General features: G+C 48.7%; 1 protein-coding gene across 1 annotated transcript in view; it reads right to left on the bottom strand.

The window, feature by feature from the left end:
- The window catches only part of TGFBI (transforming growth factor beta induced), a 33827-nt gene extending 23481 nt beyond the window's left edge, over positions 1–10346 (bottom strand). The window contains exons 1-2 of the mRNA XM_010359903.2: positions 10052–10346; positions 5374–5472 (exon numbers count right to left, since the gene is read on the bottom strand). Of these exons, the coding sequence (XP_010358205.1) occupies positions 5374–5472; positions 10052–10185 (233 nt within the window). The 5' untranslated portion in view covers positions 10186–10346. The remainder of the gene's footprint in view (positions 1–5373; positions 5473–10051) is intronic.
- Positions 10347–13636: the final 3290 nt, after the last annotated feature.

The following is a 13636-nucleotide window of genomic DNA, read 5'->3' as shown; positions in this document are numbered from 1 at the left end:
TTTCCAAGAGGAATGGCAGAGCAAACACAGACCCATAACATCTAGACATCTGACATGGCCCATAGACTACTTGCCTGGGATGGTTTGCTTTCTGCCCTTCTGGTCTTGGAAGCATGGCTGAGCTGATTCTGAAGCCTCCCAATAGAAAATCAGGGCTTGCTTTAACCTACTGTCTACCACCAAAGGCCTCAACCACTACAGCTTTTGCCAGGGGCCAGCCTGGTTAGTGATGAGGACAGAGTCTTCAGAACGTGGATGTACTTTATTTGTGGTAATCTATGTGCAGCCTGTGAGGGCATTTTCAGGGCTCCTGGAGGCTGTGTCTCCTCAGTTCCCAAGTTCCTTGTCTGATGAGCAGTTTTGGGGATCCCCTTTACAGCAGGGGGTGAGCAACCTGGAGAAGGTTGATGACTCTGAGCCAAAGGCATCCTTCTCTGACCCTGAGGAGGCCTTGTCTCTGGGACCCACAGTCACAGGTTTGAGGCTGTAGAGAGAGACCTGGGGCAGTTTAGCCAGGTCCTACAGGCCTGCTCTCTTGTTCACCTCCCAAGTCACTGACACTAACTGCCAGGCTTGATACTCCCTGGGGGCAGCAAAGGGGAAGTAGACAGACCTCCTCAACTTACCAGTGAATGACTTTGACCAAGTTGCATAAGCCTTTTGAGCTATCTCCTCATCTGTAAATAGGCTAATAATCATATTTATCTTATAGTGTGATTGTGAGAATTGAATAAACTAACATATGAGAAGCACTTAACAGATGCTTACGATTTACTAAGTGGTCAGTTGTGAAGCTTCTAAAGAAACTCCAGGTATAAACTTTAAAGTTGAAGCTATGTTAATAACTTCATTGAAAGCAATGTCCTACATGAGACTATGGATAAAAATACATTGAAATAAAGAAAAATGCAGCTATAACTCAACAAATAAGGCCTGTGTTGGCTTCCCATTGCTTTCTGTGACAAATTACCACAAACTTAGTGGCTTAAGATCATGCAAATTATCTTACAATTCCAGAGGCCAGAGTCAGAAATAGGCCTCATGGGGTTAAAATCAAAGGCTGCATTCCTTACAGAGGCTGTAGGGAAGAATCCATTGCTTGTCTTTTCCAGCTTCTAGAAGCTGCCTGCATTCCTTGGCTAGTGGTTGCATCACTCAAACGTCAGCTTTCATCATCACATTGTCTTCTCTGACTCTGATCCCACAGTCTCCCTCTTTTTTTTTTTGTGAGGCGGAGTCTTGCTCTGTTGCCCAGGCTGGAGTGCAGTAGTGCAATCTCAGCTCACTGCAACCTCCGCCTCCTCAGTTCAAGCAATTCTCCTGCCTCAGCCTCCTGAGTAGCTGGGATTACAGGTGTGCACCACCACACCTGGCTAATTTTTGTATTTTTTTTTTTTTATTAGAGGGGGAGTTTCACCATATTGGTCAGGCTGGTCTCAAACCCCTGACCTCGTGACCCACTCCCCTGAGTCTCCCAAAGTGCTGGGATTATAGACATGAGCCACCACGCCCAGCCTGCCTCCCTCTTTTAAGTACCCTGATGATTATATTAGACTCACCAAATAATCCTGGATTATCTCCCTCCTCTTATGATCCTTAACTTAATCACACCTGCAAAGTCTCTTTTTCCAGTAAGAGAATATATTTACAGGATTGGAGATTAGGATGTAGACACTTTTGGGAGGTCATGTTTCTACCTACCACAGGGCCTTACCCCAGGTGGCACATAGGTTCATGTAAAAACCCAACATAATAAAATTCCTTGTCAGCTAGTCAGCCTCCTAGTTTACAGAATGGGACAGAACCTTTAGGAAACACTGCCCAACAGAGGCGTTTGGTCGATCTCTGCTGTGTGGTGTATGTCCAATCTCAGTACCTCCAGAGCAGCAGCTGGCTGCCCAGAAATATGAAACAGGAAAGGAGGCGCTAGTATGGGTCTGAGGTCTGCTTGGATGGTTTCCCACCATCTTTTTCTTTTTTCCTCTTGGGACCAAGGTTGTGGGATATAAGGGAGGAAAAGGACAGCTCTTCTTTAGCTTCACATCAGCTGTCCCTGGTGCCCTGCCCAGAAGGACACCTACTGAAAAAGCCCTGCCAGCTGATGGAAAAGCTCGACCATGCACCAGCTGATCTCTTTAAAAGTTAAATCTCCGAGCATTAATGCAGTGCTGAAGAAGTACTAATATTTTTGCCCGTGGGCAAAGCAACACTTGCTACTAGAGAAACAGGAGTGCCCTGCCAGCTCGTCTTGGCTCCAGAGAAAGGCTTTGCACTTGTGAAATGTATTGCTCGTGAAACAATTTCAAGACTTTTGGAATGAATAGCTGCCACCCATACCCACTAGCTCCTCCACCAGCCCTCCCTATGCCACGTTTATGATGTCTGAGCTCCTGCTATGACTATTCCAGCCCCATGATGTCAACGTGGACTTGGCTGTTAAATAGGCCTCCTCTCCCTGGGGCTAGCACAAAGGAGGCCTGTCGAGAGGCAGCCAGGCTTCCTGACTACAATTTCCTGCACCTTTGCTCAAAGTGCCACATGTAAAAATTTTATGGCTACTAATCAAACCAGGGCCTGAAATCACAGAGGGGGATGCTGACTGTCTGCCCTCCACAGTCCTCTTTGTTTGATTAGCCATTGTATCACTCCGGTGCTTTTTAGGATCTGAAATAAATGCTAAAGTGAATTTCCAAACAATAAAATTTACAATAAAAGCCACTAAATAGGGACCCATTGGTAACCACTTCCTGTAATAAAGTCCATATGTCAGCTTGACTCATTGCACCGGAGACTCAGGCCCTTCTCTCTCTGTAAATGCAGAAAAGCTTTTGTATGCAGGCAACAGAGCTTCACCTGATGATAGCAGTGGTGTTCTGGGCCTCACAAAAGCAGGCAGGTGGCTCCAGGCTCCTGTCTCACCAAGTCAGCTCCTGTATCTCTGCGTGACTTCTTACCACAAAGTCTTTCCCTGTATGCCTGGTACCCCTTGTCTGCTTCCAAGGTGAAATTCTCCTTCTGGTTTTGGGATGCTTGATGACCTGAGCTGCCTCCTCCCCCATAATACTTCGCTCCTTTTCATCCCAACATACACCTCTGCTCCAGTCTCCTTCTCTGGAGTCTTGCTGAGAAAATTCCAACTGCCTATGGACCCCATGCTGAGACAGTCCTTTTTGCTCCAACCATTACTGTACTCCCATTTCCCAATCTGGTCCTCATCCAACTAAAGGCATCTAGGGACCTGCTTTCCCCAGGATGCCATCAACTCTAGCCAGCACAGCCCTCTCCCCTTCCCACCTGACCACTGCTTCCTTTTCCCAGAGGACTCCCCTTGTGCTCACTGGGTAAGGGAGCTGCACCACCACATCATCACATTATCATATCCAAAGCTGCCCCCAAGGGGATGACCTACTCATCAGGAACATTGTGGCAACACACAGCTCTGCTGCTTGTGCGTTGTTCTGGCACACCAAGATATAGGTATAAGAGCCAAGGCGACTCATCACTGACAGTATTATCAGGCTGGACACTGCCAGAGAATGTTATCAAGCTATTGTTAACTAGCTGGGCAAATGCCAGCCCAGAGGCACCCCCGAAACAGCGTGGCAGATGCTACCCTGTAGCCAGCTTGTCATCATAAACAGGTCTCCATTTTCAGAGAAACTTGAACTAACAAAAAAGATGGTCCTCTGAAGCCCAGGGCTCTTGAGATATAGAAGAGTTGTTTGCTTGGCACTAGTGCTCTAGTCACCTTCCAAGAAGCAATTAGGTGAGGCCTGGCTTTGCATTTAATTAAGTAATTAATTGTTAATCTGAGTAGATAATATACACACATGGGAGAAAATCAATCAGTACTAAAGGTTTTCTTCTTTCTAATTTTTTAAGTCAGGCATCATGGAAGAATGGGTGGTATATAATTTGCATAGTCTCCTTTCATTTGTAGCAGCTTGAATATTGCTGGGTGTCTGTTCGCTGAATCTTGGCAGTGTGTCCTCCTAGCTCACTCAACTGTTAGCTTGCAGGCTGGGCTCTTGATCAGGAATGGAGCAAGCTGCCACGGACCTGCCCTGGACAGGCTCCCAGGGTCTGCTGGTATCTCCCCAGCTCTGCCATGAATCCCAACTTCCCTCAATTCATATTAGGATTGCTAGCTGCCTGATATGATCAGGGTCACACATTGGGATATTTATTTCCATGTACAGTTTAAGGAAAGAGCATTATCTCTTCTTTCAGTTGGCTATTAAATTGGAGGAGATGTCTGCTCAAAAGCAATGTCACAACAATAAACTTAGAACTCCCTAACACTGGAAAGCACTCAAGATAGTGGCTTAGAGTTTCTTAATTGTCCCATTATGTATGGAGATAGGAGGAAGGTCAGGCCCTCACAAGTGGCTCAGGAGATTTGTCACACACATCTATCTTCCTAACTGTAGGAGAGAGCCAGCTTTGAGATCTGTTGACAGCGCCAAAACAGATTAGGTTTCCCCAGAATTGTTAGAACATGCACCTGATTCAACCAGGGAGCTGGGCAGTGGGGTAAAAGCTGCCTCCCTCCTTGCTGATACAGACGTCAACAAGCCCTGTTGTAACCACGCTGGTCCACACCCCGTTGGCACTCTTACTTCTGTTTGTATGGTCCAGATCTGCAAATTCTAGGGTAAAAATAATAATAGTAGCTAGCATTTATTGAGCACTGACATGTGCTGGGCACCATGTTCAGTCTCTTATGTACATTATTTCATTCAATCCTTGTAACAACTCCATAAGGTGGGTCCTTTTGTTATACCAACTTTTCAGGTAAAGCAATGGAGGGTTCTAAAGATGAATCAACTGGCCCAGGTAGAGCCAGGGTTTGAATCAGGAAGTCTGTGCAAATACTATATGCTATGCTGTCTCATAATGTGTGTATGTAGCGCTCTAAGTTTTTTTGGGGTGTTTACCTTAGTAAGATAGAGATAGTGTTCTTTAGTACAAATTCACCAACGGGCTTTCTTTTCCAGAGTCACATGATGGTGGCTTCTCCACTGCATATCTGTATTATTTTGTGAGGATTGAAAAACACACAGATGCACAGACACACACACACACACACACACACACACACACACACACACACACACAGTTTCATGTTTCTTGCAAACCCAAACCAGCCCTGAAAAATGTCTCCAAGTCTTGTCAGCAGCCTTAAAAATGCAAAACAAAATTGGCCAGCCTCCTAAAAATGCCACTCCCCAGCACGCAGGTCCCAGACACGTTTGCACATGCATCTTCATGGCTTTTTAGGCAGCCTGACCTTTTAGAAGGCTGGCCCAGGCCCTGGGGAACCGCAGCCAGCATGTATACAACTTGGTCTCCTGGATGGTTACCGATACTCACGTTGATTTGCCACAGATTTTCCTTTGGTACCACTGCTTGCAGTTGGTGAAGTACTTCTTATTGGTGCCAATAACCTTCTGCACGGCGCACACATTAGGGCTGAAAACAGAAGCAGCAGAGTTAGGAAGATGATCAGCACGTCCACCCCACTTCAATGACTCCCACAGTGTTGGCCTCCTTGGGTCACTGGAACTTTCTAGAGACAGAGGAGAGACAGTCATTTTGATCTTGGTACTGGGGGTATCTTGGGTGTAGACTTTGGTTCTGTTTACCTAGATTCCCATCAGCCCCCCATGAAAGCTTCCCCTGCAAAAATTGTTAAAATCTGTCTTACACATTGATGTAACTTCATGTAAGTATCCTTCTTCAACACGGGCAATTGATAAATGTAAACGAAAGCATCTCTCAGGCAGCTCTCCACACAGACATGCTCTGCATCCCTGGACCAGCTGCTTGGCTCCCAAAGACGAGCCATTGTTACTGTCCATCCAATAAACCAGAGGCTTTATAGCTAGTTTAAAGCATGGCTGGTTGCTGTCAGGACCCTGATAGGATAGGGGATGCTCTCCCATTTAACTCTCAGTTGTTCATTACTTAGATACCAGCTCAAGTCTCACTTCACCCAGACAGCCTTTCTCCAATGTCCCAGTTGACATGCTGCTTTCCATCCTCTGACAGTGGATGCAGTCCTTATTTGATGTTGGGTTCCAAACAGAATTCCTATAAGTGATGCAGGGAGGTGGGGGGTATCTCTTCTCTGCATCTAACACTCAACAGAACCTTGAGGGCAAGTGTTCTGCCTTGTTCTGTTGTTCACATTCTAGATGGGGCCTAGCATCCAGGCAGGGTGTAGAAGGAGCGTGAAATGAACTTGTTGATAATACTGCTCCCCAAACTACCCAGATCCAAAGAATCCTCAGGGACCCTGTGAAAAAGCAGAGTGTAAATGCCTGGGGGTTCTGCTAAGAAGCCTTTCCAGAACCATAGGATTTTGATTTTGTGTATTTTATTCACATATACCAAGTCCTGACCCAAACCGTGCTCAGGCCAGGTGACTGTAAAAGCTTCATTAGGAGCCCCTAGGACTACGTAGGTAGTCACAGTTAGGAGAGGGTTGATGTTCCTGAGCCTGAGGCAGGCATGCATCTGACTGAATCACAAGTCAGCGAAAGCAAAGAAAACAAACAATACTGAGGGCTTTCATAAGACCTCCGAGCTCAGAGAACTTCAGGTATCACCCAAAGGGTCAAGTATTTCTTTAACATCATTTTCCCTATTACTTTAAAAATGCCATCCACATACATCACTTGATGTGTGGCGTATTTTTTAAGAAGACACCGATATTGCAGTAAGAACTACACCTACTGTCCCCATCATGATTCCTCTGCAGGAACTTAAACAATTCTCAAATGTTCAGAGTCAAGCTTCTGGGTGGGAGTCCATTCTGCCCCTTCATTTCTCTGCCCTGTCTCTTCTACGGTGATATAACTGTCACCTCTTGGCCAGTTTTTTGTTCAACAGGTGAAAGTGAGTGGGCCCGGGAGGGACAATGAGCATTAGTGAATGCACGTAAGGATCTGGGGGCAAGAGAAGTGAAGGCTGGAGAAGGGACCACAGCCAGAAGAGGCCTGTGCCTCCCTAGTCCTAGCTGGGACTGACCAAATCCTCCCGATTTCTGAATACCTGGTTTCTGTTTGCTGCCTAGGATTCACAGGTTAGACAGTCCTGGAACAACCCCTGAAGAGTCCTTGCTGGCCATAATCCAGCCACCAGTCCTATTTATTGTTATAGAATACCAGAAGCTCTTCAATCTGACCAAGCAGGAAGCAATTACTGTCGATGAATTCCCTGCAACTTTCCGTAGGCGTTTGGCGAATCTTCAGTAAGTCTCTTGTGGATGTGGCTCCAACATTCCTTTGCTGAGTGTTTCCACTGCTGCTGTCCTTGTGGCAGCAGCAGAGGCTGGGGGCGGCTGTGACCCTCTCCTTCTCACATCAAGGAGTGTGGGTGGGCTGTGTACATAGGAAATCTATGCTGAAGCTTAATTGAAATGAGCAAGTCACTTCTGGGCCTTCTGCCTCAAGAATAACAGCACTGATGTTCAGCTTAGATTTGAAAACCAAGTGCTTCAGGAAATTCAGTTCAGTTTTTGGTTGTTGATGTTTGGAAGTGTGATCGTATTTTTACTTCTCTTTCAGTATTATATTTCCCCTCCCCTATAGCAACACAGATATAGCTGGGAGTCAAGAGACCACATCATAGTTATTACTCTCCCAACAGCATTCTGTTTCTGAACTAAGTCACACCCTATCTCACTAAGCTGCAGTTTCACCACCTGTAAAACGGGAACATGAACAGTAGATCTCACTGTGTTGTGGTAAGGATGAAAGCAAAAGTGGCGATCAAGTGCTGCGCACAAGCAAGGCACAGCTATTACTTCTTCCTTCGTATCAGGCAGCACGCTACAATTCCTTAAAATAGCAAAGTTTTCCTTCCCTTTATACCAGTTTCCACTTTGAATGAAAGGCTGGAGCTTGAGCAATGTTATCCATTTGCACGAGGTGCCACACCCATGTGTGCCAGGCCAGGCAGCCCTATGGCATTAACAGGGACAGTTAGATCACAGTAAATACAACTGTGCCTGCAACCATTTTGCTATGGTTCATGTGCATGCGCATCCAGATTCTACTGGGAGAGGGGTGCTCCTGTGACTTCTTAGATTACTCTGCCCATCACAGATTACAATAGGCCTTTCCAGCTGTGCTGCAGGAAGCTAATCAAGAGGATTTGCCTGCAGGGGTATCATGGGGAAGTTGATCTAATATCTGGAACTCATAATCAGGAGCATCTGCATTTAAGAAAAAAACCTTATTTTCCAGCTGGTCACCACTCTTCTGGGCTCTGAAGAGAAAGATGTTTGCTATAAAGATGGCTCTTGATGGAAAGCCTTCCACACCTTTGAGGATCCTTCACTGTGGCTGTGCAGAGAGATGCCCTTATAAGTGACACTGTTGCAGGGCATGCTATAAGGATCTTCTCCTGACTTAGGGTGAAGATACAGAAGAAATGGAAACCTCCCAAGCAGATTGAGGCACCCTAACATAACACAATTCATTGGCAGGAAAGACAGACAGACCAACGGAGAGGTGGGCAGAGACAATAAAAATGCCAGTTGCTCGCATTTTGATGTTGAGCCTCATATTCCTCTCATCTTTCTGACATCCCCCCTCACTCTATTCTGCACACTGCCCTCACTCTATTCTGCACACTGCCCAAATCAAAGGTGATTATCCCACTTCCAGAAAGACCCCAGGATATCCCCAGTGTTCTCCTATTTCCAGGACGGTGTTGACACTGCAGCCGGGCCTGGTTTGATTTCACTGTGCAGGGTGGCCAGATGTGTTCCCAGCAGGCCCTCTCCCCCAAAGTCCCAAACTCCTGAAAGGCCTAGACCATAAAGCCACAAGCAGAGGAAACAAGGGCAACTATGCCCTACAAGGGGCAGCCTGTACCCATACCAAGAGCACTCCTAGTGCAAGGAGCCAAGACTGTCAGGGCCTATGAAGTCAACTCTCTCACTCCCACCAATCAATTTTGGTTTGAGTACAGATCTGCCCAGTCTCTTGGAGGTCTGGGCATTGCTTGTGGGTATGAATGCCAGACCCTGATGGTATCTGGGGACTCCTCTGAGGAGTCACTACAAGATTCTACTCATATATAGTTGTACCTAGTTGTGAAAAAGAAGTTGGTGCAACCAGGTAGGCTGGAAGCTGCAGCAAAACCTAGGTATATGTGACGCAGGTATGGCCTGGTTTTTGATGTAGAAATGTTGCCTGCCTCTGCCTGGGTCTGTGTTAGGGCCACTATCAGATCAGACCTGCTTGAGTTTGTCTCCTAAAGTCAACACATCTTCAGTGTCTCAAAGGAATTCCTGCAACGATAGTGTCCTACATCTACAAACCCAGCTACTACTTTAAGACAGACTCCAATCCTGGTTCCAGTGCACACTTCAGGACTGTGGGAAAGTGGAACCACTCGGGACTCAGCTTCCCCATTTGAACAGTGTGAGTGAGGGCCCAGTGCATTCTCCTGCTCTTCATCAGGCAGGGCAAGAAGTGCCACACTGCCCTTGCTGTGCCCAGAGAGTAGTGTCGGGTGCCAGCAGTATCTGAGTGCAGGGCCTGGCCAGGTGCACAGGAGCCTGGGGCACCTTGGATGCTGCCACCGTGTGTGGCCTAGGTTCTTGTCTGGAGTCGCTGGCCGGGGGCCTGGCTGGGTTGGAATAGGTGCACTGCTGGGTGGGCTTTGCCCTCGGCACCTTCCCATGGTGATTATGGCCAAAGAGTTGCCATTTCCCCCTTTCTCCAGTGGCTGGGAGCAGAAGCTGAAAGCGCTATCCGTCTCAGGCTCTTGGCCTGAGTTGAGGATCTCTGGTTCGCTTTCCTACTCACTTCCTCTACAAAGCGGCGGCCGACCGCTTTCCCTCCATGGTCTCCCACCTCCCTCCCTCTCTCCTTCCACCGCGTGCGGGGCTGGTGTCCAAGCGCTCCACGCTGCCGGCTTTTAGTTCCGGCTTTGTTCCCTGCGCCCCCAGCCCACTTCAATGCCCCCAGCGGCGTGCGCTCCGAGCCCCGACGACCTGACCCTCCGCAGCCCCTGGCCGGGCGACTCGGCTTACCCGTGCTGGCGGCCCCGGAGCCGGCTGTGCTGCAGCACCAGCTGGTAGGGCGACTTGGCGGGGCCCGCCAGGGTCGCGGCGGGGTCCAGGGCCAGAGCCAGCGCGAGGGCCAGCAGCCGCACGAAGAGCGCCATGGAGCAGGACGACGCGCACCGAGCGAGCTAACGACAGACGGGCGAGCGGGCAGCTCCAGGGAAGTGAGAGCGCCTCCGCCGCCCGGGCCAGGTTAAGTAAGCGGCGAGCGGGAGGGAGCGGACGCCAGGGGCGGGGAAGCTGGGCCGGCCCGTGCATGAAGGGCGGGCCGCCTGGCGCCTCCCAACCCGCGCGCCCCCGGCTGCGCTGGGCACCCACCCTGTTCCGCACTGTGCCCGTGCTCACAGTTTTCCCAGCCCTCGCCCTCACTGCCAGCCCTCCCTCCCTCCCTCTCTCGCCACAGGCTCCCTCGAACCAAGGGTATGGGCCCCCTAGGCCTCCTGTGGTTGCTTCCAAATGGGGACCTTGGGACTGAGGGACAGCTGTCTCTGGGGCTTGGGTCCTGCATGCTGGGGGCCCTCACTGATCTTGAGGCTACAGAACACTGCAGGGAGGGGTGAGGGGAGGCAGTGCTGATTCCCAAAACACTGTGGCCCATCAGACTCGTTTCTGCACCCCAGGAGCCGACCCCCCCTCCCCAGCTCCTCAATCTCTAATCCCTCCACCCCCACCCCACCTGTCAAGCTCATTGAAAGACTGATGAGTAAATCGTGTGATCCACAGAAACGCCAAAAATGTGGGGCAGGTTTTGTTGGGCTCTAAGCTGCTTTTGGAGCCCGTAGGGAAGGGTGGGGTCCTCACCTTGGTACTAACTCATTCCCTCCTTCAGTAAACATCTCTGCAACAGTACCTGCCAGATACATGCTGCAAAGTCAAGAGTCCTGCCCTGGAGGAGCTCAGGGCAGGTAAACAAATTGTCACATGGTAAAGAGGTAATACTCACCCAAGCACCTATTAATGACCCATCAATTACTTGACACTGCTAGCCCTGGGGAGACACAGATGGATGAATAGAATGAGTGAGACCTAAGCCCTTTGTGAAAAAGCTCCCAGTTGGGGAAATCCACAACCCAAGCCAATGATGTTCCATGAAGAGTAGCTGAGGCTTTGGGAGCTGAGAGAGGCACCTGGCCCTGACAGGGTGATGCCGGCTCTGAGGCCTCAAAGTTGAAAAGGAGTTAACCAGGTAAACTGAGGCATGCATTCAGGAAACTCAAGTTATCTGGTTGACTGAAGCACAGGGAGGTGGAGTCAAGGGTAGGGAAGAAGAGAAGGAAAGTAGCAGGTCCCAGACTCCAGCTAAGAGCCTAGCAGGTGATGGGTGGAGGCAAGTGACATGGCCAGTGTCATGAGCAGGCTTAAGGAGGCAAGAAGAACAGGTAACCAGGAAGGGACCATGCGAGAGCTTGAACTATGGTGGTAGAGGCAGAGATGGGAAAGGCTGGGCAAATGTGAGGTGGGTAGGAGGTAATATTCTCAGTAGAACTTGGAGTCTGTATACATACTGTACACAGAGGGAGAAAGGAGAGTCAAGGATATCGAAGGGTGTTTGTGGTCTGGATATTGTGGCAGGTGATGGTGCCACATTCAGGATGAGGCACATGCAGGGTGCAGGCTTGCCAGGTAGGTGAGTGGTTTGGGACACCCTGAGTCTGAGGTGCTTGAGATTCATCCTCGTGAAGCATCCCATGAGGATAAAGCTGGATATGAGGATCGGGGGCTTAAGCAAGGGACGCGGGATGAAGATTCACACCTGGAATTCATCCTCCAGTGACAGAAGAGTCCAGGAAGTGGGGAATATGGGGTTGTAGGCAAGGAGGGGTGTCCTAGTAGGAAAGCGCTGCTCAAAGTGAGGATTGCTGCCAGCAAGACAGATCTGAATGGCGTCCACTGTGTCAGAAGCAGAGAGATCACTGGGGACTTGGCTGTGGAGAGCAGATATCCGAAGCTTGAATATGGTGGTTTGATGGAGAGATGAGTAGCATGTAGAAGCTTGCCTGAGAAGGGAAAGGGTGATTTAGGATGGAAGCCAGGGAAAGACAAGAGGGGCTTGGAGAGGTTAGAACTCTAATAGAAAGAAGGTGGGAAGGGGGAAGGAGAGGGATAATGAGAGTGAGGGGACAGGAGCAAGGGGAAGCAGGAAGCAGAGTGGTGTGGGTACTGAAGGAGGAATTGCCTGCTAAGAGCATAAAGCAACTGAGGGCCTGCAGGTGGAGTGACCAAGCTAGTGGTGAGGAGGGAACAGGTGTATGGGTGATTTCAGTGGCAGCATTGATTAGACTTGGAAACCCCTTGGGCATGCAGGGTTAGGGAGGGGGAGTGGAGCTAACTTCGAGGCTCAGGCTCATAGCTGGCAGGAAGGGATACCTGTGTTGGGCACCCTGGTGAAGGTGCACATTTGGGTGTGTGAGGAGAGTGCTCCATTTGTGTTCACATTATGCGTGACAAGCCAGCCACCTTCATTTCCAGGAAGGATGGACAGGAGGGAGCTATATTCAAAGGTCTAGAGCTCAGGACAGGTGTCAGGATTGGAGATGCAGATTTGAGTCACCATCACGAGCAGGTGGTAGCTAAAGTCATGCACTGGATGAGCTTCCTCGGGAGCAGGTGTTGGAAGAGAGGATTAGGAGGAGGAGGAAGGGGAAGAAAAGGAGAAGATGGGTTCAAATACCAGTCCTACTACTTCCTAGCTGTGTGGCCTTGAGCAACTTATTCAACCTCAGAGAGAGGATGATAAAACCCACCTCACAGGACTCTAAACTAGATTACATGATACAATTCGACTAAAATGGCCAATAAATATGCATTGCTATTATTATTATTATCTCTCCCAGTAATTGTTCTATATAGTAGGGTTCAATTAAATGATATGATAGTTTTGAGAAACTACAGAAATAATTATCTGAAAATGCTCATTTCACTTGTTGAAAGCAAAACATTTCTCGGTTTCGGCATGACAGCTTGGCATAGGATAATGGGAAGAACCCAAAGGGATTCAAGCTCAGGCTGACTCCCAGAATAAGTTTCCCCTGAGATCAGTAGAATTTGGCTGCATTGCAGTTTCTAGGAAAAATGCTCCTTGTATGTAAGAGGCCAGGAGCCCTGCCATCTGGTTCCAGCTCTCTCTAGCAAGATTTAGGGCAAGTCAAGCAAGTTCACTGGACCTCACTTCTCTAGTCTGCAAAACTAACATTCGATGACTTGAGTTTTTCCATGAGCTCAGTAAAGAGATTGCAGTAATACTTTATTTATGGTTTAGATATTTTTTTAAAAATCCCACCTCCGTGACCCACCACCCATTCCCTCTTTCAAACACGAAAAGCAGAATCCTGTGAGTATAAACATTCTCCCACCTGAGGTTGGTGCTTCTTTGGAGACAAGAGTGATGCTGCTGGAGGTAGGAGCAGGGACCCTCCCTCCATCCCCAGATGACCCAGAGCCAACCAGGCAAACACAGAGCACCAGAAGCCCTGTCATTTGAGAAAGAATTTTTTCCTTCCAGATTAAACAATCTAAGCAGGAGAAAGTGAGGCTTGCTTAGAAGAATCTTTA

The sequence above is a fragment of the Rhinopithecus roxellana genome, chromosome 3, assembly GCF_007565055.1.
Source record: "Rhinopithecus roxellana isolate Shanxi Qingling chromosome 3, ASM756505v1, whole genome shotgun sequence".
Classification (NCBI taxonomy): Eukaryota; Metazoa; Chordata; class Mammalia; order Primates; family Cercopithecidae; genus Rhinopithecus; species Rhinopithecus roxellana.
This window is presented reverse-complemented; position numbering and strand designations above follow the sequence as displayed.